The 25,490-nt window shown below is 40.6% G+C and overlaps 2 protein-coding genes across 20 annotated transcripts in view; both read left to right on the top strand.

Annotated features, from left to right (window-relative positions):
• ptprf (protein tyrosine phosphatase, receptor type F) overlaps positions 1–16,678 on the top strand; it is a 240,375-nt gene extending 223,697 nt beyond the window's left edge. For all 19 annotated transcript variants that reach the window (XM_023335649.1, XM_023335650.1, XM_023335647.1 and 16 more), the window contains 7 exons: positions 1,010–1,295; positions 3,543–3,721; positions 9,840–9,966; positions 11,536–11,661; positions 12,421–12,575; positions 13,578–13,713; positions 14,871–16,678. In XM_023335649.1, the coding sequence (XP_023191417.1) occupies positions 1,010–1,295; positions 3,543–3,721; positions 9,840–9,966; positions 11,536–11,661; positions 12,421–12,575; positions 13,578–13,713; positions 14,871–14,939 (1,078 nt within the window). In that variant the 3' untranslated portion in view covers positions 14,940–16,678. The remainder of the gene's footprint in view (positions 1–1,009; positions 1,296–3,542; positions 3,722–9,839; positions 9,967–11,535; positions 11,662–12,420; positions 12,576–13,577; positions 13,714–14,870) is intronic.
• A 4,382-nt stretch (positions 16,679–21,060) lies between these two features.
• LOC102224176 (la-related protein 6-like) lies at positions 21,061–22,545 on the top strand. The gene is made up of 3 exons (XM_005806309.3): positions 21,061–21,178; positions 21,255–21,441; positions 21,543–22,545. Exons 1-3 carry the CDS (start codon positions 21,132–21,134, stop codon positions 22,434–22,436), a joined length of 1,128 nt encoding a protein of 375 aa, XP_005806366.2. The 5' UTR covers positions 21,061–21,131; the 3' UTR covers positions 22,437–22,545.
• Positions 22,546–25,490: the final 2,945 nt, after the last annotated feature.

Below are 25,490 nucleotides of genomic sequence, written 5' to 3'. Positions count from 1 at the left end.
GTTTGTCACATTACAACCACAAACTTTAATGTAATTTACAGGAATATTTTCATGTGACATACCAACTTTAAGCAGTGTGTAAAAGGATTCATGCCTTTTGAGAGTCATTTGCAGACTTTAAAAAAATAAGAAAAAACGCATCCACACAGCATGATGCTGCCATCACCATCTGAAAAGTGCATCCATTCCCCTCTACTCTGCTCGTGCAAAATAAAATCCACTTTGTGGTTGTAAATATAATTGCGTCATTACTTTTTTTTTTAACGTTTAAAGTTGTGAAATGAAGCACTAAAATCCTGAAACTATTAAATATGTCACTAAATATGTTATGATTAAAAAAACACATTGGAAAGCAAAACACTAACGTCTCAACTTCAGTGTTTGTCCTTTAACTGGCCTCAACTTTGTTTTGCTGCATGCATTTGCAGCCAGCTTGATGTAAAGGTTCATTTATACTTGTTTGTGAATGCACACAGGAACAGAGCTGTGCACCGCAATCCAGAAGGTCTGCATATTTTTGCATTTGCTCCATTTAGATCCTCTGAGATGATGCACGCTGGTAAAATGTGCTGCCATTTGGCATTACTGTATTGGCTTTGCTGGATATGTGATTTTCTAGAGTAAGAGGAGCAAAAGAACACAGAGAAGGTGAAGTGTCGTTGTTGTTGTTGTTAACTTGGGTGAGGTCTACAAAAAAAGGTGAAAAATGACCTAATTTCAAGCGCAGACATCCCACTTCCAATAGACATCGACAACAGCATTACTCAACAGGGAAGGAGAGGAGAGGCCAAGTTGGAAATGTTACATTTACAAACCATAACCTTTCAGTCTGTCTTCAATATCCAGTGTCAAAGCATTGAAAAAAACTATTATACTTGGTAAATTCATCCCCACATTAGGATTATAAGTGTATCTGGTGCTTTTCTATTGATTGAACAGCTTTTTCTACCACACTATGTAGCTTCAGTGAAAATGGCATTAATTGCCACCCTCTGTCTCCCTCCAACAGTGCGGGCGTTGGCAGGACCGGCTGCTTCATCGTGATTGACGCCATGTTGGAGCGCATGAAGCATGAGAAGACCGTGGACATCTACGGCCATGTGACGTGCATGCGTGCCCAGAGGAACTACATGGTCCAGACCGAGGACCAGTACATCTTCATCCACGAATCCCTCCTGGAGGCCGCCACCTGCGGCAACACGGAGGTGCCGGCGCGCAACCTGTACGCCCACATCCAGAAGCTCACCCAGCCGCCGCCCGGGGAGACGGTCACCGCCATGGAGCTGGAGTTCAAGGTGTTTAAAATATGCATACACACATTTTCTCCTGCTGCTGCATTTAAAGTGCCTTGTAAAAGTATTCATTCCCATTTGAAGATGCTGTAATGGGATAAAATTTGAGAAGTTCGGTCTGTTTTAATAAGATTCTGTGTGCTAGTCAAACACAAAGTGGTATGTAATTGTGAAGTGGGAGGAAAAGGATACAATTTTAATCCTAAATAATACCCAGCGCCTTGAGTCACCTGAATGGTGATTGGATTACAGACCTGTGTATCATTTAGGTTGCATTCGCACCAGTTTAGTCCGTTTTAATTTAACTCTAGTCCATTTGCCTAGAAAGTCCGGTTCGCTTGGGGAGATGTGATGCAGACTAAAAACCTAGGTTTTTAGGAGGACAAGCATAGTGAATGCCACGCAGACTGGAGACTGCTCCAAAAGCAGGAAGTGGACTGTAGCACAGGGCATTCTGGGTAAGTACAACCAAAATAAATGCGCGAGTCTGGTGCAGGCCGGAGAAATGGCTCGTGGTCATTTGCCAAAGACAAGTCCTACAACTGGTAAAATCTCACGTCACTCCAGTTTTGTTTATATTTCATAAAGGAAGTTGTGTTCATCTCTTCTTCAGAGGCTTTTGTGTCGTTCATTCAGTGGTTCTTGGTGCAGTGCCACCACAGGCGAGGGAGTTAATACTGTAGGTTTTCCAAAGGGTTTGGTCCATTTGACGCAGTGCAGCGTGAAAGTGAACTGTACCAGTTGAAAATGTCACCGAGGCCGTATCATGCTGTGGAGTTGTCTTCATTCAGTAGAGACATGAAAGCTGATGAATGAAGTTAAATTCAACTCGATCCCAGAAGAAAACCTGTTGAAGGCTGGATTTACCTGTCTGGAATTTATTTAGGGGTATCAGAGTTTAGTTTGTAAAACATCTCATAATAAAATAAGATCTGTGATTCATAAGGGTGTGAATAATTTCTCCACAATCCACCAAATGAGCCGATGCTCAGGCATCTCCGTGACATTGGGGCTGATACTTCAGGAGCATCTTCAGCACATCTTTTAGGATTAAATAAGCCAGAACAAAACACTTGTGAACACATCGACCCGGTGACGATTACAAAATGACTGACACTCGCGCATATACACCCCTGCTGGTTCTCAAGGTCGGCGTAACACGGCGCACATACCCTTTTTGTCAATAGCCATCGACTGTGATGTTATTACACACTTTCCTCGCAGCGCGTCCCTGCCATTAGCCCTCTTACGACCATGATCCATTCTGTTTGAAGTGATAATAGCATCTACACTCCTGCCAACAAGCGAAAATGAAAGAGTGAGAGGATGATTGTGGCGTACATGTGGGTCTACGGCCTGCATCCCCCACCCACAGTCTGGCCACAACACACTCCGTCTCCTGCGGTAGCATGACGGTCCATACACTCTCCTGTGCCGTCCATCTGCTCTCTGTCCACTGCCAGCACCGTGCTTATGACGCCTACAGTCCGGCAAGCAAACTGGGACTAAATGGGAAGAGAAGTCAGCCACACTTCCTGTCGATATCCACAGCACACACCGGGTGTTTTCACACCTGATAGTCCAGGAGACTGTGTTCGATTGGGAACTAAAATTGCAACATTTGTTACATTTTCAGCTACTGCAGTTTGCTTGCATGCTGCACTGTGTGAAACGAACAAAACCCTTTCAAAAACTTGTTCACTCTCTCACCTATGGTGGCGCTGCATCAAGAACCACTGAAGGAAACAATGTGAAAACCCCCGAAAAAGACATGAACACAACTTCCTTCTTTGCAAAATGTAGGCAAAAAATTGAGTGGTGTCAGACTTTAGTGGTTGTACAATTTCTTTTTTGTCTTTAGTAAAAAACCATGAGCCATTTCTCCCACTAGCCTTAGACTCTTGCATTTGCTTTGGATGTGGTTGCCCAGAATGCCCTGCGCCTGAAGACCACTTCCTGCTTTTGGAGCGTTCTCCTCCAATCGGACAGAGACGTACTGTATGTGTGTAGCCAGACCAGAGTTCGCTTTTCTGGTATGCATCATAGTTCGATTCACATCTACCCAAAAGAATCAGACTTTTTAGGCAATCAAACTAGTTTTTGATTAGAGTGGATTTAAGTGGGCTGATTAGTTTGCTTTTCACCTGTCAGAAAATGTTGTTTCAAATGCTATCCTTGTTTGTCTTCTTCATGTCATTCATTTGTTTCCCTGTCTGACATTTTCCCTCTCTCCTATGTTTTATCAAACAGAGACTGGCCAACTCCAAAGCCCACACATCACGCTTCATCAGCGCCAACTTGCCCTGCAACAAGTTCAAGAACCGGCTGGTCAACATCATGCCTTTTGAGTCCACCCGTGTCTGCCTGCAGCCCATCCGTGGTGTTGAGGGCTCCGACTACATCAACGCCAGCTTCATTGATGGCTACAGGTCAGCAAAGATTAAAAATGGCTTTTTGTCAAGGCAGGACCACTTAGTTTCATATGTTCTCGTAGGCTATATCTAGGACTTTTCTGTTAAGGAAATGTTTTGGTCAGGCATATTCATTATGTTCTTTGACTCGAGACGGTTGAGACTACTGGTAACTTGCTGCTAATATATCCTTGTAAGCTAGCTAGCTTTTTTGCATTTATCCTGGGTAAGTGTAAATTTATCATCAGTTGGCTGAATGATGTTAGTTTTTGCCACTGACGCGCTTCAGTTGCCAACCCATACGAGGCGAGGTGGATTATGGAAGTCTTAAATTTGAGTTGGGGAAACGTGCAGAGACCCTGTGGAAACATTCTGCAGGTTTCAGGGTTTAACATCAGGGACTGGCTCAAACTGAGCTGCAGGCTGAGCATTGTTGCTATTGCAACTGGTCTAAGAGGTTTTGTGGCAATAATTTTATTCTGTTGCACAAACAAGAAGCTAAAAAAAAAGAAAACAGACTCACTTTTTATGAGTACAAAGCCTGTTTCAGTAACAAGAAGCTGGTGATTGATGCTTTTCAGACCTCAAAAGGAAAGAAGTTTCTGTTGAGTCATAAACTTGAGGCAGATGCTGACTGATTAGAGCTTGCAACTAAATACTTTCTACCCTCGTATCTACAAAACCAGAGCGGCCCCCCTCCTCCCTGATGATTCAGAGGCATGAATCATCTCCAGAGCTTTGTTGGCGCCCCTATCTGAAACAATCGCTCACACTTTTCCCTCTCATAACAAAACAAATGGCTACCTTCATCCTGCATACCTCAGTCAAAGGGATGAAATGTCAGCTGTGAAGTTTGTGGCTCCTTCCTTCAAGTGGTTTTTGTTTTTAAAGTTAAGATAAAGGTGCTAAGGAATGTCTGACAGGAGTCAGTCTGGCTGAAACAGCTTCCTTTGACAATCCCAAACAGGATTTGGACATTGATCAAACTCATCTTCACAGCAGAGTTGCACTTCTTCTTTATGATGATCAGACAGGATGTAATGCAGGACTTAATTTTCTTTCTGAATCCTCTCTGCCTGCTGAGGATCAGAGTAATTTGCAAAAGTTTTGCAAGGCAGGCATGTCATTCAGTTTTGATATATGACCAGAGGTTGGAACTACTGTTACAGTCAGCTTTACGTTAACCTTTCCAATTAGACTCAGCCTGGAAAAACTGCAGGGTTTTACATCATCTGAAGAGGACGAAACGAGGGTTTAATGCAGTCAGGAAAAGTCTGGAATTTTCCAGGTCTGGTTTTAGAATGAGAGTTCAAAACTAAAACGATCTCCTGACCTTCATTTCTTATTCAAAATCTTTCTGTTTTCCTTCCTTGTTTCCATGTACTACTTCTTGTCTTTCTTGCATGTGTCCTACATCACTCTATTCTTTTTGTATTTTCTTCTTTCAAATCTTTCTTCTGTGCCTTTCTTTTTTGACTTGTATTCTGTTACTGTTTCTTAATCTCTCTCTTGAGTCTTTAATTTCTATTATCCCACCTTCCTACCTTGTGACATTTTCTACTTGTTTTCCTCCCTTTTATTTGTCCTTCCTTTTCCCATACCTTCCTTCCTTTCCTCTTGGAAAAGTTTAGTATTTTATATTGTAAACTGAAGAACAGAGAACTCTGAAAAAACTCAGGAAATACCACTGCTCTAAATGTTCCATCGTTTTAATTTCAAGGGGATGACCTTTACCTTTTAATTTAAAAACCAATGTCCTAAAGTATCCAGACCCAACTCAGCTTGGACCGTGCCTGTTTTCTGGTGTGAATGATTGTCTAAGGTGACAGATAAAGCCGTATGTGAGCGGATTAAAGCAGCAGCGGGCAGCATCCAGCTGCAAGAGTCATTCCCAGCCCTGTCGATGTGGCTTTTCGTCCGCTGAGCCGCCGCCATGGTGCATGTCCCTGTGTGCTCTGTGAGTCCAAATTGCTTCCTAGAGGGAAGAAGATGAAAAGGCAGCACTCTGTTTTATATCTCTATAAGTGCGGGGAGTGACAGACAGAGCTGGCTCTTCTGTGGTTTAAGTGAAGGGATGGATTTAGTGAGCGTGAAATGCCATTTAATCCATATGGGGTTCTGCTTCGTATTGGGCCATGACAGCGATGACACCTCCGCTCTCCACCTCCCAACTCCCCCTCTTCTTTCTGCTGCTAATAAGAAGGTGCTCTGCAGAGGCCCACCCCCCTTTGTTGCTGTGTAAATAGTGTAATTGAAGCAGGAGTGTTTGTATTGAAGTGTTTCTTCCCTTCTCCTGCTTTTCTTCATATTCACTTTCTCCCCTTTTCCTTCTTATTTCTTCCTTATTCTCTCTCTTTCCATCTCCTATGCATCCTCCTGCTCTCCCTTCCTAATTTCCCTTCCCGACATCATAGCAGAGACAGACATCCGGGCGGGGACCTGTTGTGTGCACCAGCAGCACTGTGTAATTAAGCCGCTTTTAAAACGCGGGCATGAATAAAAACTAAACGAAGGCCTCCAGTGCCCTTCACCCCGGCGCCTTCAAGAAAAGCCAATAATATACTAAACTAATGAGAGGCGAACCATTGATTCCAGCTCTGCTACAGAGGGCGCTACAGATATGCTCTGATGCAGGCTGGAGTTTTAGCATTGTAATGAGGTTGAAATGAAACAGCATGTCCTGAAGCGCTGCAGTCATGTGGGATGAGGCGGAGAGGGCTCATCGGGACACTGCGTGCACAGAAGTCAGGATTGTTGGATGATATTGGTATTGCTTCAGTTTTGGCTGGGGGACATTTTATGAGGAGGTGAAAGAAGTCCGTCCCTTCAGTAAGAACTCTGGCCAATATGGCCTGGATTGTTTCCCTGACCATCCCCATCCTCCTTATGTCCTATCAAATTCCTCTGTCCTGTTTTTTTAAGCATTCAAGCCTGCAGATGCAACAATTTCCAAGGATCTGACACAACCTGGAATACTACCGTTATTGCTCAGATGCAATGAAATCAACTCAGTTGTGAACTAAATATGCTTCACTCGTCTCAACCACTTGGGGGCGCTCACAGAGCATTAAAATTTCAACAACCGATGTCCAGTTAGTCGTTAAATATGTAGAAACATAACCGTATGAGATCCACACCCTTGATCCCAATATGCATGCACTACTCAGAAAAGAAGTATGTCAATGGCAACAGAGGCACTTTAAAGTTGACTTTTTAGATCATTTAAATCTATATTTTGAAAATAATTAAGCCTTAAGCAAGATAAAACAGAACATCTTTGATTTGAACAATTCCTAAAATTAATCATGAGAGGCACAAATTCTAAATGTTTGTACATTTGTAATCTTCAATGAGGCTTACAAGCATGGCAATTAATCCTACATAAGACATTTGTGTGTCTTATGTAGAGATGAGCCAAATAAAATAAATTTTAAAAACACAGTTGGATAGATTTCAGGAAATGTGAAATACATTTAGATAAAATTTGTTTCCAAAAACAAAAAGTGATCCTGAGGATGCGCATAAAATTTGGCAAGAATCCTACAGTAGAGGGTAATGACCCAACATGTTCAACATGACCACGGTTACCCAAAGTGGGTGTGGCTTATGAACAAAAGTGTAAATGTGGTGATGAAGTGAAATATAATGAAAAACATCTTGTTAAATGTTTTAAATGGACCAGAAAAGTTGATGCCCTCTATCTTCTGGTTTATTTCCAGTGTTTAGTCATTTTAGTTGTTTAAACTGTAAAGTATTGGTTAAGTCAGCTTTTCTTGTGTTACAGAGCACTAAATTACACAGTGAAGACAATTAAAAGGTATTATTTACAAATTTCTTGTTTTTATTACCAGACAAATCAATGGTGGGATTTTCGAGAATTTCTGAATGAGTGTCTACCCATGAAAGTCTACCGTGAAAGGAAGTGGAGAGTCCTTTCAGCTTGAAGGCGCATATTTCTCTTTAGGAGTAAAAAAAAAGGGCATTTATATAAAAAAATCTGTGCAGCTTGTACACTACATCTGTTCAAACTGCAGTGATTTTGAAAAAGGTTCTTTTCAGACCAACATTAAGTTGCCATCAGGTAAAAGCTCAGAAACCACTTCCCTTAAGCCGTTTCTTTCTAAGTTTTGTTTGGTCAATGATCTAGTAAGTCGACCTGAGGGGGAAAAAAAGAGGGAGGTGCGCTGGGTGAGGCATGGGTGGGGTTAGACTTCATAATGGGGACTTGGTCCCCTTTTAGAACTGCTTGCAATTAGTTTGTTTTTTTATTTGTCCTTTCTTTTCAGCTTTGGCAAAATCATATCGTGGGTCTGATTGCTCTACACAGATTTCCCTACAAAAAGGGGGGAAATGAAATATTTCTCTTTGTTGCAAAGGCAACAAAGTGACCAGTTGTGACAGTTAGGAAGGGGTAATTTCCTCCCATCTTCAGCTATGAGACCTACATGGCCCTATGATGGCCAGCTGGAAAGAGCACTGCTCACTCCTCCAGCTCCTTCTCTCTGTGCTTTGCAGATCTTTTTTTCCCTCCTAATTTTAATTTGATTCCGTCTCTTCCTGTATCCTCTCCTCTCTGTTCTCTCTGTATTTGTACGAGCGAGGCCCTGAGCATATTCTAATCTCCTGGTTCCATATTAGTGCCTCGCCTGCAGCACCTTCATTAGCTGTTCAGCCACGGCTCAGGGTGTGTGTGCGTGCTTCGGCGGCAGCAGCGCATCTGAATACACATGCAGAGCTGCTGCTCTGATAAATACCTACACCTGAATGCAGGTTTACATGTGCGGCAAACATATGCAAGTGTGTCTGCGTGCAATTATGCATGCACTTCTGCACTGGCTTTCTTCTTGCTGGTGATAAGAACACTGCTGCCACCTGCTGGTCAACCAGAGAACTGCTCAGGCTGAGCAAAGTCACGTAGGACAGCAGCACTGTTCTGGCATCTCAGAGGATGAGCTCATCTCCAGTTTGGTGAGCATATCGAGTGCCCTCCCTCCCTAATACAGGATTGGGTTACAAAGAGGGAAAGAGAGAGAGACGGCGCGATCTATACAAGCTAGAATTGCTCAAAGAGGAGAGTGACCATGAATTATTTACTATGTATATTATGAACAAGAAAAATCTTTGTCATCCTCAGTTCTACAAACTTTTGCATTTAAAGAATGAACAGAACGCTTATCTTTCTCATTCTTGCATTTATCCCCATCATATTTATATCTCCACTATTCTCTTGCAGCTTCTCTATTTTGGTTTCGGAAATTTCTTTGGAGATAAAGAGCAGCGAGTCCATCCAACTGGCCAAATGTATTGCAGTTCAACAAAAACTAAATTCAGATTTATATATAAGCCAGTGAACGGGGCTTAGGTTGCTCTACAACAAGACTGATTGAACGCTTTGATCTAAAAGTGGTGGTTCTATAAATAAAGGAAATGCTTCAGTAGCCCTGTGGGTTTAGAATAACATTATAGACTTAACAAGAATATAAAAGCAGCAGCTACAACCTTTGATAGTCACTACTTAATTAAATATACACATAGATAAATCTGAATGTTTTAAATATTTCTGGATCAGTCAATTTTCTGCAACTGATGTGTTTCTACCAATCTATATCATGGTTTTACAGGCCACAATCAAAGTCAATTTATTCTGGGTCTCAAATGAAGTTAGATCCATATTGAGAAATTATGATTACCCCATTTTTATACATATGTGATGCATTCATCAAATAGTTTGACTAATGAATTATTGTAATCTTCCATGCAGGTTGAACAGTTTGTTTATTTTTGATATGGCTATAAGAAAATTCTGTGGCTGACTAATGATGCAGATGTCTGTATGTGAAGATAAAGGACTATTTCCCTTTTTTAAAGAGAATCCTTGGATTTTATTTATTATCTTAAGTTTAAAATTTAAAGAATTGTAAAAGGTTTCCAGTCAGATGACCCTACTGTGGCAAAGTGGAGGATAGTTCAGTTAACATTTGCTAACCTTTTTACAGCAGCTCCTCTTAAATGTTCTTCCTGTAGTTATTGCTTTGTAATACGCTTCATAATGTCTGTTGTAAAAGTGCCGTAAAGTTGATATTGATTCCCTGTAACGTTTATTGGTTTTGCTCTCTCTGTGTATTTTCACCTTCAGACAGCAGAAAGCCTACATCGCCACACAGGGACCCCTGAGTGAGACCACCGAGGATTTCTGGAGGATGCTGTGGGAGCACAACTCCACCATCGTGGTCATGCTCACCAAGCTACGAGAAATGGGCCGGGTAATACAAAAACTCTCACACCCAAAAACACCACAGATACGCCGCCCTGTAAGGGCAGCGAAGCGTTTCAGGCAGACGATAGCCATCTCCAGCAGGCTGGCTCGCCCCGGCTAAGCCGCTGAGCTGGGCTACTCAAATATTAATTCATTCCAGACCTGAACAATAACTGCGGCTCAAAGTTTACCTCCTTATCAGCGCGGCTCGGAGGGTTCAAATCGGGCCGCCTTGGTGTCAGATTTGTCAATATCTGGGTCCATTCCAAGCATGCCGATAACTCCAGTAGCCTGTGCTTTAAAATGAGACCTGTTGAAGGCAGAGTTTGTTCTTATTTGGCCGCTTTGAATGTAACATTCTGATGGACAATCTTTGGACACTGTTCCATAATTAGGATTGAAATATTTAGGAATTCCATGGTTGTTCCCATTCTCACCGAGGTAGATAAGAGATTAGTTGTTTCATCATGGACATGTTCAGTGCCTTGCTAGAGTCTTTTTCAAAGTTTTATTGGATTAGAACTTTAGGTGTTACGGTCTCTGGTCCGCTTGGCATTCACAAATGCATTCAAACCGTGCCAGAGTTTTTTTGGGCCGTTGAAGTGAACTCCGGTGCAGTTCGAATGCCAAGCGGGCTGGAGACCGCTCCAAAAGTAGGAAGCAGACAACAGTGCAGAGCATTCTGGGTAAGTAAAACCAAAACAAACTCCTGTGTCTAGCTCTACTGGGACCAATGGCTTGTAGTTGTCTGCCAAAGACAAAAGAGAAATCCCACAACCGCTAAAATCTGACTCCACTCCATTTTTGTTTACATTTTGTGAAGTAGGAAGTTGTGTTCAGGTCTTCTTCTGATGTTTTTGGGTCATTTCCTTCAGTAGTTATATAAGCGAGGAGGTGAACAGGAGTTTGTAAGGGTTTGGTTTGTCGGTGCAGCTTAAAAGTGAACCGCAGCAAATGAAAATGTAATAAATGTTGCAATTTTGATCCCCAAATGTACCAGACTATCAAGTGTGAAAACACCCTTAGTGTCACTTTCATTCAACAGGCCATAAAGGACAGACCTGTACAAAGCACGAGTGGTATGAATACTTTTGCAAGCTGCTCTATTATGTCACCCCATGTGTAGAAGTAGACAATTAGAAGAAGTTACCTAAACGTCAATCTGCTCCTTTAAAGGCAAAATCTGCAGAAGCGTTTTGGTCCCCCATCAAATTAATTTGAGCCGTTTCTGCTGATGATTTAGGCGATTCTGACATTACTCAGCCGCACAGCTACGGCTTTTATCACCCTCTCAACCATAAGCGGCGCTGATAGAAATAAAAGCCCTCATGATTGTAGTTAAGAACACTAACAAATTATGTAAATATTTTGCCAACGAAGATGAATCGGTTTTTCTAAACCATAGATTAGTCTTTTGGGATTCTCTTTTGTGAGCAGAGACATTTCCATCGCTGAAAATGATTAATAACTTCCAGTAAGCCACATGTGATCACAAGGCAGTCATTAAGTGAGAATGAAAAAGTGGGTTTTTCTTCCATCCAGAAGGATTTTGTTGAAAATTTCTTTTTTCTTGCAGGAGAAGTGTCATCAGTACTGGCCAGCAGAGCGTTCCGCCAGGTACCAGTACTTTGTGGTGGATCCAATGGCTGAGTACAATATGCCTCAGTACATCCTCAGAGAGTTCAAAGTCACAGATGCCAGGGTACGTTGAGAGAGAAAAAAAAAAAAGAAGTGTCTGTGGGCTTCCTTCAAAATCCCCAGCAACTCTCAGAAATCCAAGCATCCAACCAGAATCTCTCCTCACTTTAGCTCTCATCAGAAACAGCAGCAGTGATCAGAACGCGTCCCGTGTTATTTTTCCTGACAGGCTGACACCCAGTGAATGCGCCGTGTTTACCCAGATTTAGAAACAGTAGGCTTGCTCTATAGATTGTCTTTGGTGTGTGTGGATGTGTGTGATTTGCTGTGAAAATACATGAAAAGCACATGCTTAGGTCCCTGAGGGGGGGCAGTACTGGAACTCCCTGTGATGCAGTAGTTTCAATGTGCTATAAATACACCTCAGTGTCATCTGAAGGCTCCCACGGCTGCCGCACTCTAATCCCACATCCACTTCTTCTTTTATATACATGTGGCTCACAGTCTTGGCTTCTAAATGTATGCTTTCACAGCACAAACATGGAGGCCATTTAAAGTGATTATATTTTAAACAAAAAGGCAAATTCTGGACAAACGGGAGAAAAAAATGCCTCTGAGCTGCAGCCTGCTGGTTTCGTCTCCCATCTTGGATGTCGGCTTTATTTAAATCACAACCCAGGTGGAAATTAGATGCACTCACATAGACCTCAACTTGGACCTCTGACTTGCTGGGGGGGTTTTTTGGTTGTTTTTTTTTTATTGCGCTATCTGCAAATAACAGCCCGGTTCAACCGTACTGAAAATCCATATCTGTGCCCGTCAGGATGGACAATCCAGAACAATCCGCCAGTTCCAGTTCACCGACTGGCCTGAGCAGGGAGTGCCAAAAACTGGAGAGGGCTTCATCGATTTCATTGGACAAGTGCACAAAACTAAGGAGCAGTTTGGACAAGATGGACCAATCACTGTACACTGCAGGTAAGAAAGGAGCAACATTTGTAACTGATAACTCTACTTTCCGGACTAAATAACTCAAGAGTAGGACCGCAACTAATGATTAACTTAGAAATCGATTATTCTGTCGATTAATAAGATAAAAAAAATTTACACGTTCTGCAGATTTTCATTTACATCTTAAGCCTTTTTATGCAATATTAGAAATACATTAAAAGCTGCAAATAAATAAGTTACTTGTTTAAATAAGAACATTTTATTTTATATGCAATTACACAGCATTCATTTAGTGAACGCTTGATCATTTGCAGCAAAGGATGCATCTGGAGCTTGATGAAGTGTGCTTAAAGTGTGGTTTGTGTCATGAAATTAACCAATTTAAATGAACTCTAACCTTTTTAAAAAGAAGAGTGGCCAAAGAGAAAGCAAAGGTTATGCTAGATACAGCATGAAGTGTAGTAAAATAACACAAAGTGACTGATTCTTTGATAAAAGCCAAAAACCTGAACATGACGAGCCAGAATCTAGACGATGCTGATGAGCCGGGCCTGAACAAAGCAGAGGAGAAGAAATGGAGAACAGCTGAAACTGTCAGAATTAAAATTAAAACACAACAAGCTGGTGGAGTCTCAGAGAGCCTGCAGCGAGATTATCAGACAAGGATTAGAAAGGCGAACCTCTGCTTCACCTTTTAAATACAGTCATTTGTTAGCAATCTGGGCTTTAATCATGCAGTCTCTCGTAGCGTCATCATTATCTCTGACAGTCTCCTACTCAAAATTCATCATTTATATTCGTGGCCTCCGTGGTAATTACTCTAACTTTTATTTGCTTTATTGTGAGCCGTTGCTAATGTACCTGCAGTGTCTCCCCTCCGGAATTCAGTAAACCAGAAGCAATAAAACTAAAATGACTTTTTAGAGAGTTTTTCTTTTTTGCCCTCTGAGAAATTTCCAGCATCCATCATGCGAGATGTCATGGCAAATGCAGTAATGAATGTGTGTGTGTGTGTGTGTGTTTTCACAGTGCTGGGGTAGGCAGGACCGGAGTCTTCATCACCCTCAGCATCGTGCTGGAGCGGATGAGGTATGAGGGTGTGGTAGATCTCTTCCAGACGGTGAAGACGCTCCGCACCCAGCGGCCCGCCATGGTGCAGACTGAGGTCAGGACGACGCGCTGATGCTCAGGATGTTGTTCAGACTTTAATGCGTACTCAGACAGGATGCTGTTTGAAAGTTAATGCTGGAATCGCTGCGAGATTCAAGACTGATGCTGTCCAAAGTGTCCGCCTTTAAAGGATGGGTTGCACAACAACAAAGACTTAGTGACAAATCCCACTTTAATAGAGGCTTTAGTGGTGCAGCAGGAATCCCACAACAAACTCATGTCGCGTTATCAGATTTTTTTTTATCAAATACATGAACTCTGTAGCAGACAAAGGATATTAAAACTAATCTTAGGAAGGATTTAAATGTTTTTGGTTTTTAGATTTGCCAAAACGACTCCAGACGTGTTGTTACCTCTAAACCCGGAGATATACTGAGTTCACTGGGATTTTATGCGATAGATCAACACAAAACAGAGCATACTGTGAAAGTGAATCAAAATATGCATGATTTTCTGAGTATTTATACAGAAATGTAGGCAAATTAGGATAACTCCCATTTTCAGGTTTTGCTACAAATCTGGGTCCTAAAACATGAACATGTTTTTATCTACAGCAGGCATCTTCAACTCCAGGTATCCTGCAACTTTTAGATGGTCCAACACACCTGAATCAAATGGACTAGATAAAACTAAAAACAATAAATATCAAACAAATTTTTGTATTTTTAGTTTAAATTTGCCGGTTTTGGCCTCCAAGGCAAACAGTTTGGACACCACTGCCCTGAAATTTGAATACTTGAGACCCCCTCTAATATTGCTTGCTAGTATCTATTTTATTAGTTCAAATTCTGTATGTAACTTAACATGCATCAAAACAAACAGTGGAAATCGTCTTAGCAGCCAATCCTTCTTATTTCCACTCTTGTGGGAACAGCCAATCAGCACCAAGGGAAATGAATGGTGCTGCTACATTGGCTGCTTTCCAATCACCAGCCAATAGCTTGTTAAGCAGCATTGTGCCGCAGTATTTACGCCTCCCAAGCTGCATTTTCTGTCAAATAATTTTTATTTGCTTTACTTTCTGTTGGTTTATCACAAGCTCAATAATTATGAATAATCACGAGGCAGTGTATCGTGGGATTGTGGGAACTATTAGTTGACTTAGAGGGGAATCAGAACACCTACTCACTTCTTTCTCCTCCTTCCCACCAGGACCAGTACCAGCTGTGCTACAGGGCAGCACTGGAATACCTGGGGAGCTTTGACCACTATGCAACGTAACCACTCTCCCACCGAAGCAGCTTTCCCCGGTCAGACCTCTCAGGAGTGTGCCAAGTGTCCCATTTCAGCCGCCATCCATCCAATCACTTGACCCCCCCAATCCCGCCCCGTCCCAACTCTCGACCCCCAGCTCCCGGAGAACGGGACGAGCTCGCCGCCATCCGTCAAGGGTTTTCCAACTAATCACAGAGATATACGTCAAGATCACCAACCGCCCAATATGTTTTGCTTTAAAGATGACAGAAACAGCGACGACTCTTGTACAGACGCGACAGAGCAGATTCCTGTCGAAGCCAAACCTCCCTGATTGTCAAAGGCTACTGGTAGCACAAAGAGAGCATCCTCTCTGTTTTCATCTTTTTGTTGATTTGTCAATATGATTCATTATGACAAGTTATTGTTTCAGTATACTTTTTTATGTTGTTTTTATTAATCATTTTAACATCAGACATTTCTTTTCTTGTTGTTGTTTCAAACTGCTCAGAGGAGCAAGCATTATATTCATAATCGTTTTTAGGATACGTTAGCACAGGAGGACATGTGTTTTTAACATGCCTCTCGATACTAATACAAGAGGACCACTGTTGTCCAAGCTGCTTTCAGGTTTCTTTTATCATTGTTTTAATTTTCTCATAGTTCCTTATGGTCGTTGTCAGTTCAACAACTCGAATTGCCTTTTCACTTGCCGTTACGAAAATCAACTTTGAGATTTGATTCGAGAACACAGACTTGCTGTAGTCGTCCCTCTGTAATCGCAGCAGAACGCTGAAACACAAGTCACACGAGGAGCACAGAAATGCGAAGCACATCACTTCTGTTTTTGTTTGAATTTTTCCTTTTTTTAAGTTTGTTTTTCATCAGAAGCCTATGGCATTGAGGCCTTCATGCTCCACAGCGGAGAACTTACCTGAAGAAAGCAGACTTTTGTACCCAAGGGGTAGGCGACAGGAAAACACAAAAACTCACGATCTCTGAATAAAGTCGAGATGCTCTTCAAGTCCCTCCCCACGTCCTCGCTTCTCGCCATCGAGCTCGATCGGGTTCGCCAAGCGGAAGTGGTTCGTTATGGGTTGGGGGAGCCGAGCCATCAGCATCGGTACTTGTACAGAATCAACCATTCCTACAGAGGGACAGAAACTCAGCCCTTTGGACTGAAACCTGATATTTTATACAGAAATAGAACTCTAAATATATATATATACACATATATATAATTATGACTGATTATATATATGTACAATTACACATAGATATATACACAGCTTCAAAAATATATTGTTAAAAAGGAATATTTCTGCTGATCTACCTAGAGACAGAGCCTGCTGTCCTAGAGTGTGTATTAATGGAGACACCATTGTATCTACTGTACTACCATTGTAACTTCAACAGCTGGTTGTCCATGTGAGGAAACAGCACAACCCCACCTCTCCCCTCAAGCATCATCAAAGCTGACAACTCTTCACTGGGCGAGCACACACCTTCTACTACACGACCCGCGGGAACAGCAGCGTCCGATCCAACCGGGTCGAGGAGAGGAAAGAGGGGGAGGACCTTAAAAACAAAAAAAATGTTCATTTCTACCTTGTGAATGCTTAGTGCTGTAGGGGTTCAATCTGTTGTACACACAGTCTGTTTTCTATCTGTTGATAAAGAACTGGAACTAAAGAATCAACTGTTGATGAAATGAAAAAGAAAAACCTTGATGTTAATAAAGTTAAATAATTGGGTTTTTGTACAAAGACCGGCTTTGAATGCTTTGATTCTTGGTTTGAATTTTTACAATGCCTGCATGGTGAAAGTACTTTTTAGATCATCACCTCGTAATGATTTTCAATTTTGCTTCTGCATAAAACCACCAAAGGCTTGTCTGATTTATTTGTTGATCAAAAATCTATTTTGAGTTTTAGTGTGCTTCTGTGTAATCTTTTATGGCATTAGCGTTTTCTCAGACTGAATAACCAAGTACTTTTATTTAGAGAGGGAAAAGAAGAAAAAAACTTAATTTAGATAATACAATTATCACACCAACAATTACACATAAATGTAACTAAAGCATTTTTGCCATTACACATCGGCTCTTAACTTCAAACAATGCTAACTGTACCAATATTAAAAGCTGCCTCAGATGTTCTTCAGCATGGACCACCTACAATGAAATGAATCTAATAGAATAAGGGATTATTTTCTATTCTTTTGTGTAATTTTGTTTAAACTACAGGCTTTAAATTTTGTAAAATACTCAAATCAAGTGGCCTCATTCAATGAAACCGTTTCTTGCCAAGTTAGATCGTAAGCTCAAATAAAAAATAAAAAAAAGAAATAAGATGTCACATTAAAACTCAATTTTTACAATGCATATATTTTAAAAAAACTGTAGGATAATTTTTTGGCTCTGGGAAAATGTTATGTTGGAAGCAAAGGCAAAAACTGTTCTGTGCTGAAAGATTGTTGACCAATGGTCAACAACCTTAACTAGTAGTCTACTATATCCTGTTTAACTATGACTTCATTTTGCTGAGATTAGAGACCACAGCCACAAACACTTAATCCCTCCAAAAACAGCCATAGCTGCCTATTTTAACAGTTCAAATATAAAAATGTATCTTAATATGCATTAATACACACAATGGAAACCATTTTAGAGTTACTGCAGATGCTAACATCCTTCCTTATCTCCACTCTTGGAGGTAAAGCTAACCAGTACCAAGGAAAATGCTTTGAGTTGTAGCATCTCAGTTGCTAAAGATCAAGAATAGGCGGGATGTAAATACTTGATATTTAAGTATTTATAGGCATTACACTCAAAATCCTTACCAAATAATCATTTGTGATTAATGTATTTCATGCAATGATAATCTGATGGAAACTTGACATAATGTGCTGCTGTAGTAAGAATATTAAGGGAGGTAAGGAAATGTTTAAACTTGTTAAAATGGACCAAACTTTTACTATTATTACCACTGCAATAAAAGGGAAGTTATGTTCGGGCTTTTTTAACAAAAACAACATATTGTTAACAGGGAAGCCAATAAGTGTGGAAAGCAGTCCATTCTTGGAGAAAAATGCTATTATTTACCAAATAGATAAAATCATCTTAACGTTTTCAGAGTTTTCAGCCACATCTACCAGCCTGCTGCGACAAAACTGAGATTGTTCAGTTGTCATCATGACGGCTTAATCATTTCTTAAAAGAACGTCTCTCTTCACATCAGAGAGACAGCATAATTTGTGTTTTTGTCTTTGCTCCCGTCACATGTCTGGTGGGGGTGAGCTGTCCTTGGGAAAAGTGATGCTATTTGTTTCCATACACCAGTAAGAAGTGGCCAAAATCTCAATCTGATGACAGTGTTTGAAATGTTTTATCCATGGAGATTTTAAAAACACACTCAGAAGTTGGTTCAGCTCAAGAGGAACAGAGTCGCCAACCAAGATAACGCTTAGCGACAGAATTGCAATTTTAAATCTCAACCCGCTTACTATTTTCATAACAGGAGATAAAAGGATTTACAGGTCCTCAAGCGATTTCTTTGTAGGTTTTCCTAATATTTCACTGTTATTCAGATTATTTTAGACATATTTTCCACATACTACAGTAATCCACAGAGTTCAGAAAACTTCAAATAGTAAGATCCTCCTGTATTTCCACTAATCAATCAGGTCTGGAAATCTTTTGTACATAGCCTTGGTTCTCAAATTGCAGCGCTTAGACTGCCTTTAATGGAACTTAGCAGAAATGTCGCTGTGCTTACTTGTAAGAGAATATAAAACTAATAAGCAACAACAGCAAATACATTTAAAAACAGCTCAATCACAGTGGTGCACCTTCAGAAACGACTCAAAAGAGAAGCATAAATGAGGAAACCTTGAGCTCTCCCTTTACAAACAGTAAATCAGAAATAGGTGGAGACGCCTAATTATTCTGATTCATCACCTCTGGGTCTGATGCTCAATGACTAACTTTGAATATGCCAACTACTAATACCATGTAAAAAATAGTAATGTATGACTACATTTCATAATTTCACACACCCAACGTAACTCTCCTGTTCCAAACCTTGGCTGAGGTACAATTGTGAGTTAACGTTTATGCTAGGCTACTTGCATATCAAATCTAGTAAGACATTTTTTACTTCCAAACCTTAAAGCAATATGTTAACTAACGGGGGAATACTGTACATATTACATCAAACAGGGACATTGGTCTCAATTTAAGAGGTCTGTTTCACATTTTAAAACTGGTTGGATTTGGTATCTTATATGCTAGGCTAACTACTATTAGCATATACATTTAATTTAGTGTCTACAGCAGCCTCATGTTAAACTCAATGAGGTTTCATAGTACTGTATATAAATGCTGTAAAAATTCAATCATACCAAACCCAACAGGTCAGCTCCATGCTTAAAAACCAGATTGATAAGCAAACTACCATTAGCATTTAAAAGGTGATACTTTTTTTAACTTTCAAAGTACAAAAGTATTATACTTTTGTACTTTACTTACTGTAAATATGTCAACTAATGGAGGCTTCTGTAGCAATGTACATACTGTCAAAAAATATACTGCTCAAAAAAATAAAGGGAACACTTAAACAACACAATATAACTCCAAGTAAATCAAACTTCTGTGAAATCAAACTGTCCACTTAGGAAGCAACACTGATTGACAATCAATTTCACCTGCTGTTGTGCAAATGGAACTTTGTACAGAACAAAGTATTCAATGAGAATATTTCTTTCATTCAGATCTAGGATGTGTTATTTGAGTGTTCCCTTTATTTTTTTGAGCAGTGTATATTAAAAGTGATTATGTATTTCTTCCACAATGGAAAATATAACATTTTGATATCTACACATAAAGTTGACTTCTTATCTAGAAATCAAACCTTAAGTAATATGCTAATTTCTTCTTTAAAAACTATCATATTTCTTTATTTCATTTACACAGCCACTACTATTTTGTGTCCAATAACAATGAATCCAATCTTTCCCCCCCTCCATTTCTTTGTGTTTTCAATACATAACAATGAATTTATTGTTATGTATAACATGTGCTTCATTTAAAGCACATGAACCATTGCGCTCTAAATGCCTTTACCAGTCTCTGCCTTCTCAAACCGTTCCCACAGCAGAGCAGTAGAGCTTGATTTCTGCTAAATGCACCACCTTCTGCAAACAACCTGGAATGAGAAACATGTCAGAGACAGTGAAGAACACTGTTGATTCTTAAGTGGCTGAAATCTCTGTTTGCTGCTGACGTGTAACAAATGAGTCACAAAGAGATTTTATAAGATTTTCAAGCAGCTCTGGTATTTTGCTATGAAAACACCAACTGCCATTTAAACATGATAAAAACCCACCCACCTTAGCTTTGAGTTTCATAGAATTACCAAAATCTACTTTAGCAAAATATTTAATGTATTTTGGGTTCAGAACTCCTTCCTCTCTCTTAATCTCTGCTTCCCTAAATGCTTCAAATTCACAGTCTCCCTTTCAGCAGAATTTCATACCTCCATACAGACTGACAGCATATCATCCGGGGGGATTGCATTCATATGGTTGGTTTGTGTTCGTATCATACATGTATCATACATAAGAACAAGGACCTTTCTTAAAGCAAATGAATGTTAAGTGATAGATTTGTTGCTCTTGGCCTGCCGACTCAGATGAATCATATCTGAGGACGTGAGAACACAAAGCAGAACATAAAGCTGGATTTAAGTGACAGGTTTTGTTTACACTTAAATGCTTCTATAGACCGCACAGCATTGTGTACGTTGGAATTAAGCAGAATCATATTTCTGATTCAATTGTGCTCTCGACTCTAACTGCACTGCAGAAACTCACACCTCTAATGGTGTTGCTGCTCTTTTGTGTCGGCGCGCTGCTGTTATCTCTGCTGTGCAGCTTAGCTTTGCCGCTAATAATATTCACTTCATGACAGCTAATAGTGTGCCCACATGAAGCTCATTTGTAGCAGAGTAAATTGTTTTGACTGCAAGTTCTCTCCGTTTTTGTGAGGCTGCATTGTGTTGGGCAGAATTCTGGCTGTGGCATTTTACAAAATGTTGTTTTGGATACCACACAAAGCAACTGGCATCACTGTGGCTGGAGAAACAAACTTTACACACACTGTTTTATACCTCTGCAGTAGTTTTTGTTATTCTTTTCGAATATCTGTATTTGACGTGGAAAATGCCAGAAACGGGACCATTAGGAGGCACAATGAGTGATCTGAATGGGTAAGAAAACATTAAACCATAGGCTTTACTAACCTATGCTGCTGGCTTTTACAGTATACTGTAAAATGTGTTGTAGAAATGGTGCAGAATCCAACCAGGATGCAGAAGACCATGAAGCACAGTTACTCTGTCTGAAGATTAAAGACCACTTGGAGGAAATGTTCTCTGACAGTCACCTGGCGGAGGATGGCTTCCTGCTAAAACACATGCAGAAGAACAAGCAGGGCTATGTCAGTCTCAAGCTTCTCACTTGTTTGAAAAAGGTAAATGTACTTCTCTGGTTTGTGTGCTCTCTGTCGCAGTTTGAATAGAAACAACGCAGCGAAAATGTAAACAAAGCTAAAATGTTAAATATTTGCCGCAGATAAAGGCTCTGACCACGAACTGGTACATGACTCTAGCGGCCGCAGAGTGCTCAGACCTCCTGGAGTTGAACGAGGAATGCACCAAAGTGCGACGCAAAGAGGCTCTCCCTCAGTGGCTGATGTGCTCCCCTACCAGCCGGCTCCTCCTCATCTGGAACGCTTCAGAGGAGCAGAGCGGAGAGGACGGAGCTGACCCAGGGCAGCCTTCGCTCTTACTGAGCATCCTCCAGAGGTTTGACTCGCCAGGTGACGTCGCGTCAGTCTGGATCCTGCATCCCGGAGAGGAGCTTCCCAAAGAGCTGCAATGCTACGCCAAACGTCACAAAGAGCTCGGCCAGATTTTGTGTGCCGTGATGAAGTTTAATAGCTTGGAATCGGTCCGTAGGGCCTACAGCTCTCTCAGAGAAGAAGAGAAGATTAATGGGAGGGGCCTGTGTGTGGTGCCGCTGGGATGGCAGTCAGTGCAGAGCATCAATAAGTTTGATCCAATCGAGAACAAAGGAGACGCCACATGTTCTATGGGAGATCCTCAGAACGTCTCTCAGGTTTCGCTCCAGCAGGACCCTCCCTCACCTATCAGGTTTTCTGAAGAAACTGGAGAAGCATATCCTCCTCCAGCAGGCCAGGAGGACTCCAGCTGCAGTCAAAAGGCATTGCGAGGATTAACTAAGAGATACAGCTGGACAGACTGGTGCTCCGGAGACCGCAACACACCGTTTTCTCAGTGCCCATGGGTACTAAAGCGCAAATCCGCAGCCAGTGCAGCAAAGCTGGAGACGGCTGAGCACCTGAACACAACCGGCTTAATACTAAAAGTCCTGCGTCAGCCCTTTGGCCCCGACGATACCAAAGGTTTTAATGCCAGAAGGCAGAAATATGACTTTCTTGAATGAATAGCTTTAGAGGAGATCAGAAAGAAGACTGAGCTGAGAAGAAAATACTCAAAAATCTGACACAAGAACACAGAAAATTTGTTTCCATTAAAGAATTAAGTTCTGCTGATGAATGTTCAGTCATTTCTGCATGTAGTTAGGAACCACTGACAGGTGAGGGCAGCATTTACTTGTGCTAAATAGTGTTTCCTGACACTTTGTTGAGTTTATCATGCTTTTAAACAGTTGAGATTGATTGTAATTGAATGGAGTTGGATGGGCTCTCCCCCCTGTAAAAAAAAGGGGGGGGATGGTGTAGCCTAAGCTGCAGCAGAAGAATCTGAAGTTAAAGTGTCCAAAAGCCAAAAGGGTTCTTTGGGAAGGTTAGAGGCATCTTCACCTATTGGCCTCTGCTCTTCTGATCATAGTAGCAAATTGCCTTGTATATTTGTTCCTCAGCCAGGAGCCATTTACCTTCCCAAGCCTCTCAAACAAAATGTGGTTGTCTGTCAACATAAAAAAAAGTCAGACAAAGCTCTCATTATCCTTCTGCTTTCTGTGCAGAAATGTCTGTTTAGACTCAGAGTCTTTGGAAAGTAGCTTTCCACTCGCCGAGATGACAGTTTGGCAAAAGGGCCACTTGTCCAATCGTCAAACCGCAGATTGTGCAAGACGAGAGCACAAGACGAGAGCAGCAATGGTTGTGCCTGATTTCCAGTCGTTTTAATGACACCTCAACTGGAATGGTTTGTTTATAGTGTTACTGATTGAGGGCTTCCTTAAAATCTTGCCCCAAACTAAACAGAAAGCGGTTCTTCACTCATCCACGCCCAGTGGAAAAGGTTCAATCCCCAGCATATGGATCTTGATCATATAAAGATTGGAAGAATTCTTTGTTTTCCTTTTCTTTGTTCTTGTGTGTTCAAACGCAAATGTCTTTCTGACTAATGTAATCTTTGCTGTTGAGAGAGACTTTTCAGTGTATACAAACTCGTTGTTTGACTCGTGCTGTCTCTGACTTGATTTTGCAATTAACAGCTGTTAGGCTTTAGCAAACAGTCGGGGCTGGGCTTTGAATACTTACACATCTGTGAACAATATGTATAAAGTAGAAATGTTCCTGCCTAGTGTTAGGAAATGTTTCTGTGCCAACAGATCCCTTTCAAGGCTACAAAAGCATGACCTCTCCTGCTAACTGGAAGTCGTTATATGTTTACATGTGCTGTTCTGGCCCGCAACTGAACTTCATGTCAAAGTTAGCGCGAATAATCATGTCTGCTTTGCGTTTTCAAAGTGGGATTTGCACCTGCTGACTCCCAGAAAAAGACCCCAAGTGTTAGAAAGACGAGGAATTCTTTCTTAATTTCTTGGCACATCGCTGATCACCGTTGTACTTTAAACATTAAGACAGATAATTTTTTATAATCTCCCTTTCTAATAGGAACAATCTCAGTAAATACTTATATGTCCAAGAACCACAACACTGATAAATACAATAGGTTTGGACTTTTTCAGTTAGTTGTGTTTTTTTCATATTGAAAAAACAACATATATGGTTGAAACATTTTTGTTTGGATGTTCAAGCTGCAATTAGTGAGAAAAAACAGAAACAGAAATATCCCCTGAATTTTATTTTGCATTTTAAGTAGGAAAGTTGAAGGTTTGTCACCAACACCAGACTCAAAATCCAATATGGCTGCTACATATAAAAAAAAAGGAAAAAAAAGGAATACCTGTATATTTGTCATCTAAAAAATACATTAGGTAAAGCATCCAATCCAGTAGCAACATTCATTTTCCTTGGTGCCTATTGGCTGCACCCTAAACAGTAGAAATGAGGAAGACCGTACATATGAGCTTCTGTGATAGTGATCAGTTTAAACTGTATTTAATAACAAACACCAAAGTTACATTTGGTGTTTGAATTATTAAAATAGGGAGCTGTAAGCATTTCTGAATGGTTTCAAGTATAATTGATACTGCAGCAATACTTAGGATATACCGATAGATTTCAACTTAAAAGAAGGCAGTTTACATTAGTTAAGTTTGTCTGTGTTGGAAGTTTTCTACGTTATCCCCTTTAATTAGTAAAGGGACTTTACAGCACTTTCCTAGTTATTTTCAAATTCAATTCAATTAAAAATATTTTATTGATCCCAAAGAGAAATTAAATGTTGTAACATTTACAACAAACGTAAATGTGGGCAGTGAGCAGATAGCCTTCTCTATCTGGCTGTGGGCAGGAAAGATCTCCTGTAGCAGTCTGTGTTACAACAAATTTGAAAAAGCCTCCGACTGCAGAAACTGTTTTGCTATGAGTCTCATGAATCCACATTCATACACAGGCACACATTCTTACACAAGCATGCAAATCTATTTGCAACTTGAGGGATTAAGTCTCTTCCTAGGCAAAACTAAAAATACTGTCAATTTTAATCAGATTTGCATGTGTTATTTATCTAGTTGTACTCAGAAGTGGAAATTTCCATGTTCTAGGTTGGGAAAAATAAACAGAAAGGTCATCTAAAGTATAAAATACAATAATTAAAATCTGATGTTTTTCACCAACTTCAGCTTCAAAATCCAATATGGCTCCTGATTGTTGAAAACAGAAACAGCTCCAGTAGTAAACTGTTTAGTTGCACCTGTTATGATTTGTATCATCTTTTAGCACAGTTCAACCTCTGTTTGTCAAATTAATCCATCTATTCAAAGATAAGACATTTTAGAAAGTATTGCTTTGTCAGAATGCCACTGTGCAAAGTAATTTCTAGATTGTATCTGGAAGATGGTTAAGGTGGAATTGGTGCAGTTTCTGGATCCATGGTCCAGTAGTTCTATTTTGATGAAACATTGTCCTGTGAACAGCCCCATTTCATGCCCAGAAGAAACTAAAACCTTTAATGTATGAAGTGGCAAAGGGACAAAAAGACCAGCAATCTCCTCCATTGCACTTCGCTCTTCAGGAAATTCAGTTTGAAATAAAGATCCATGTGTTTAAACATGTTGAGGGGAAGCTCCATCTCTGTGACTGGTGATTATCCTTGAATGGTTAGAAATACTTTTTTCTGGGTA

The sequence above is a fragment of the Xiphophorus maculatus genome, chromosome 6 (assembly GCF_002775205.1).
Source record: "Xiphophorus maculatus strain JP 163 A chromosome 6, X_maculatus-5.0-male, whole genome shotgun sequence".
Lineage (NCBI taxonomy): Eukaryota > Metazoa > Chordata > Actinopteri > Cyprinodontiformes > Poeciliidae > Xiphophorus > Xiphophorus maculatus.
The sequence above is the reverse complement of the archived record's forward strand: the minus strand, read 5'-3'. Positions and strand labels throughout refer to the sequence as shown.

Excerpts from the sequence above, each read along its gene's own strand:
- LOC102224176 (XM_005806309.3), top strand. The coding sequence starts at position 21,132 with ATGCCAGAAACGGGACCATTAGGAGGCACAATGAGTGATCTGAATGG. Across the intron at positions 21,179-21,254 it reads ACAATGAGTGATCTGAATGG|AAATGGTGCAGAATCCAACC; the intron begins GTAAGAAAACAT and ends AATGTGTTGTAG. Across the intron at positions 21,442-21,542 it reads TTCTCACTTGTTTGAAAAAG|ATAAAGGCTCTGACCACGAA; the intron begins GTAAATGTACTT and ends TATTTGCCGCAG.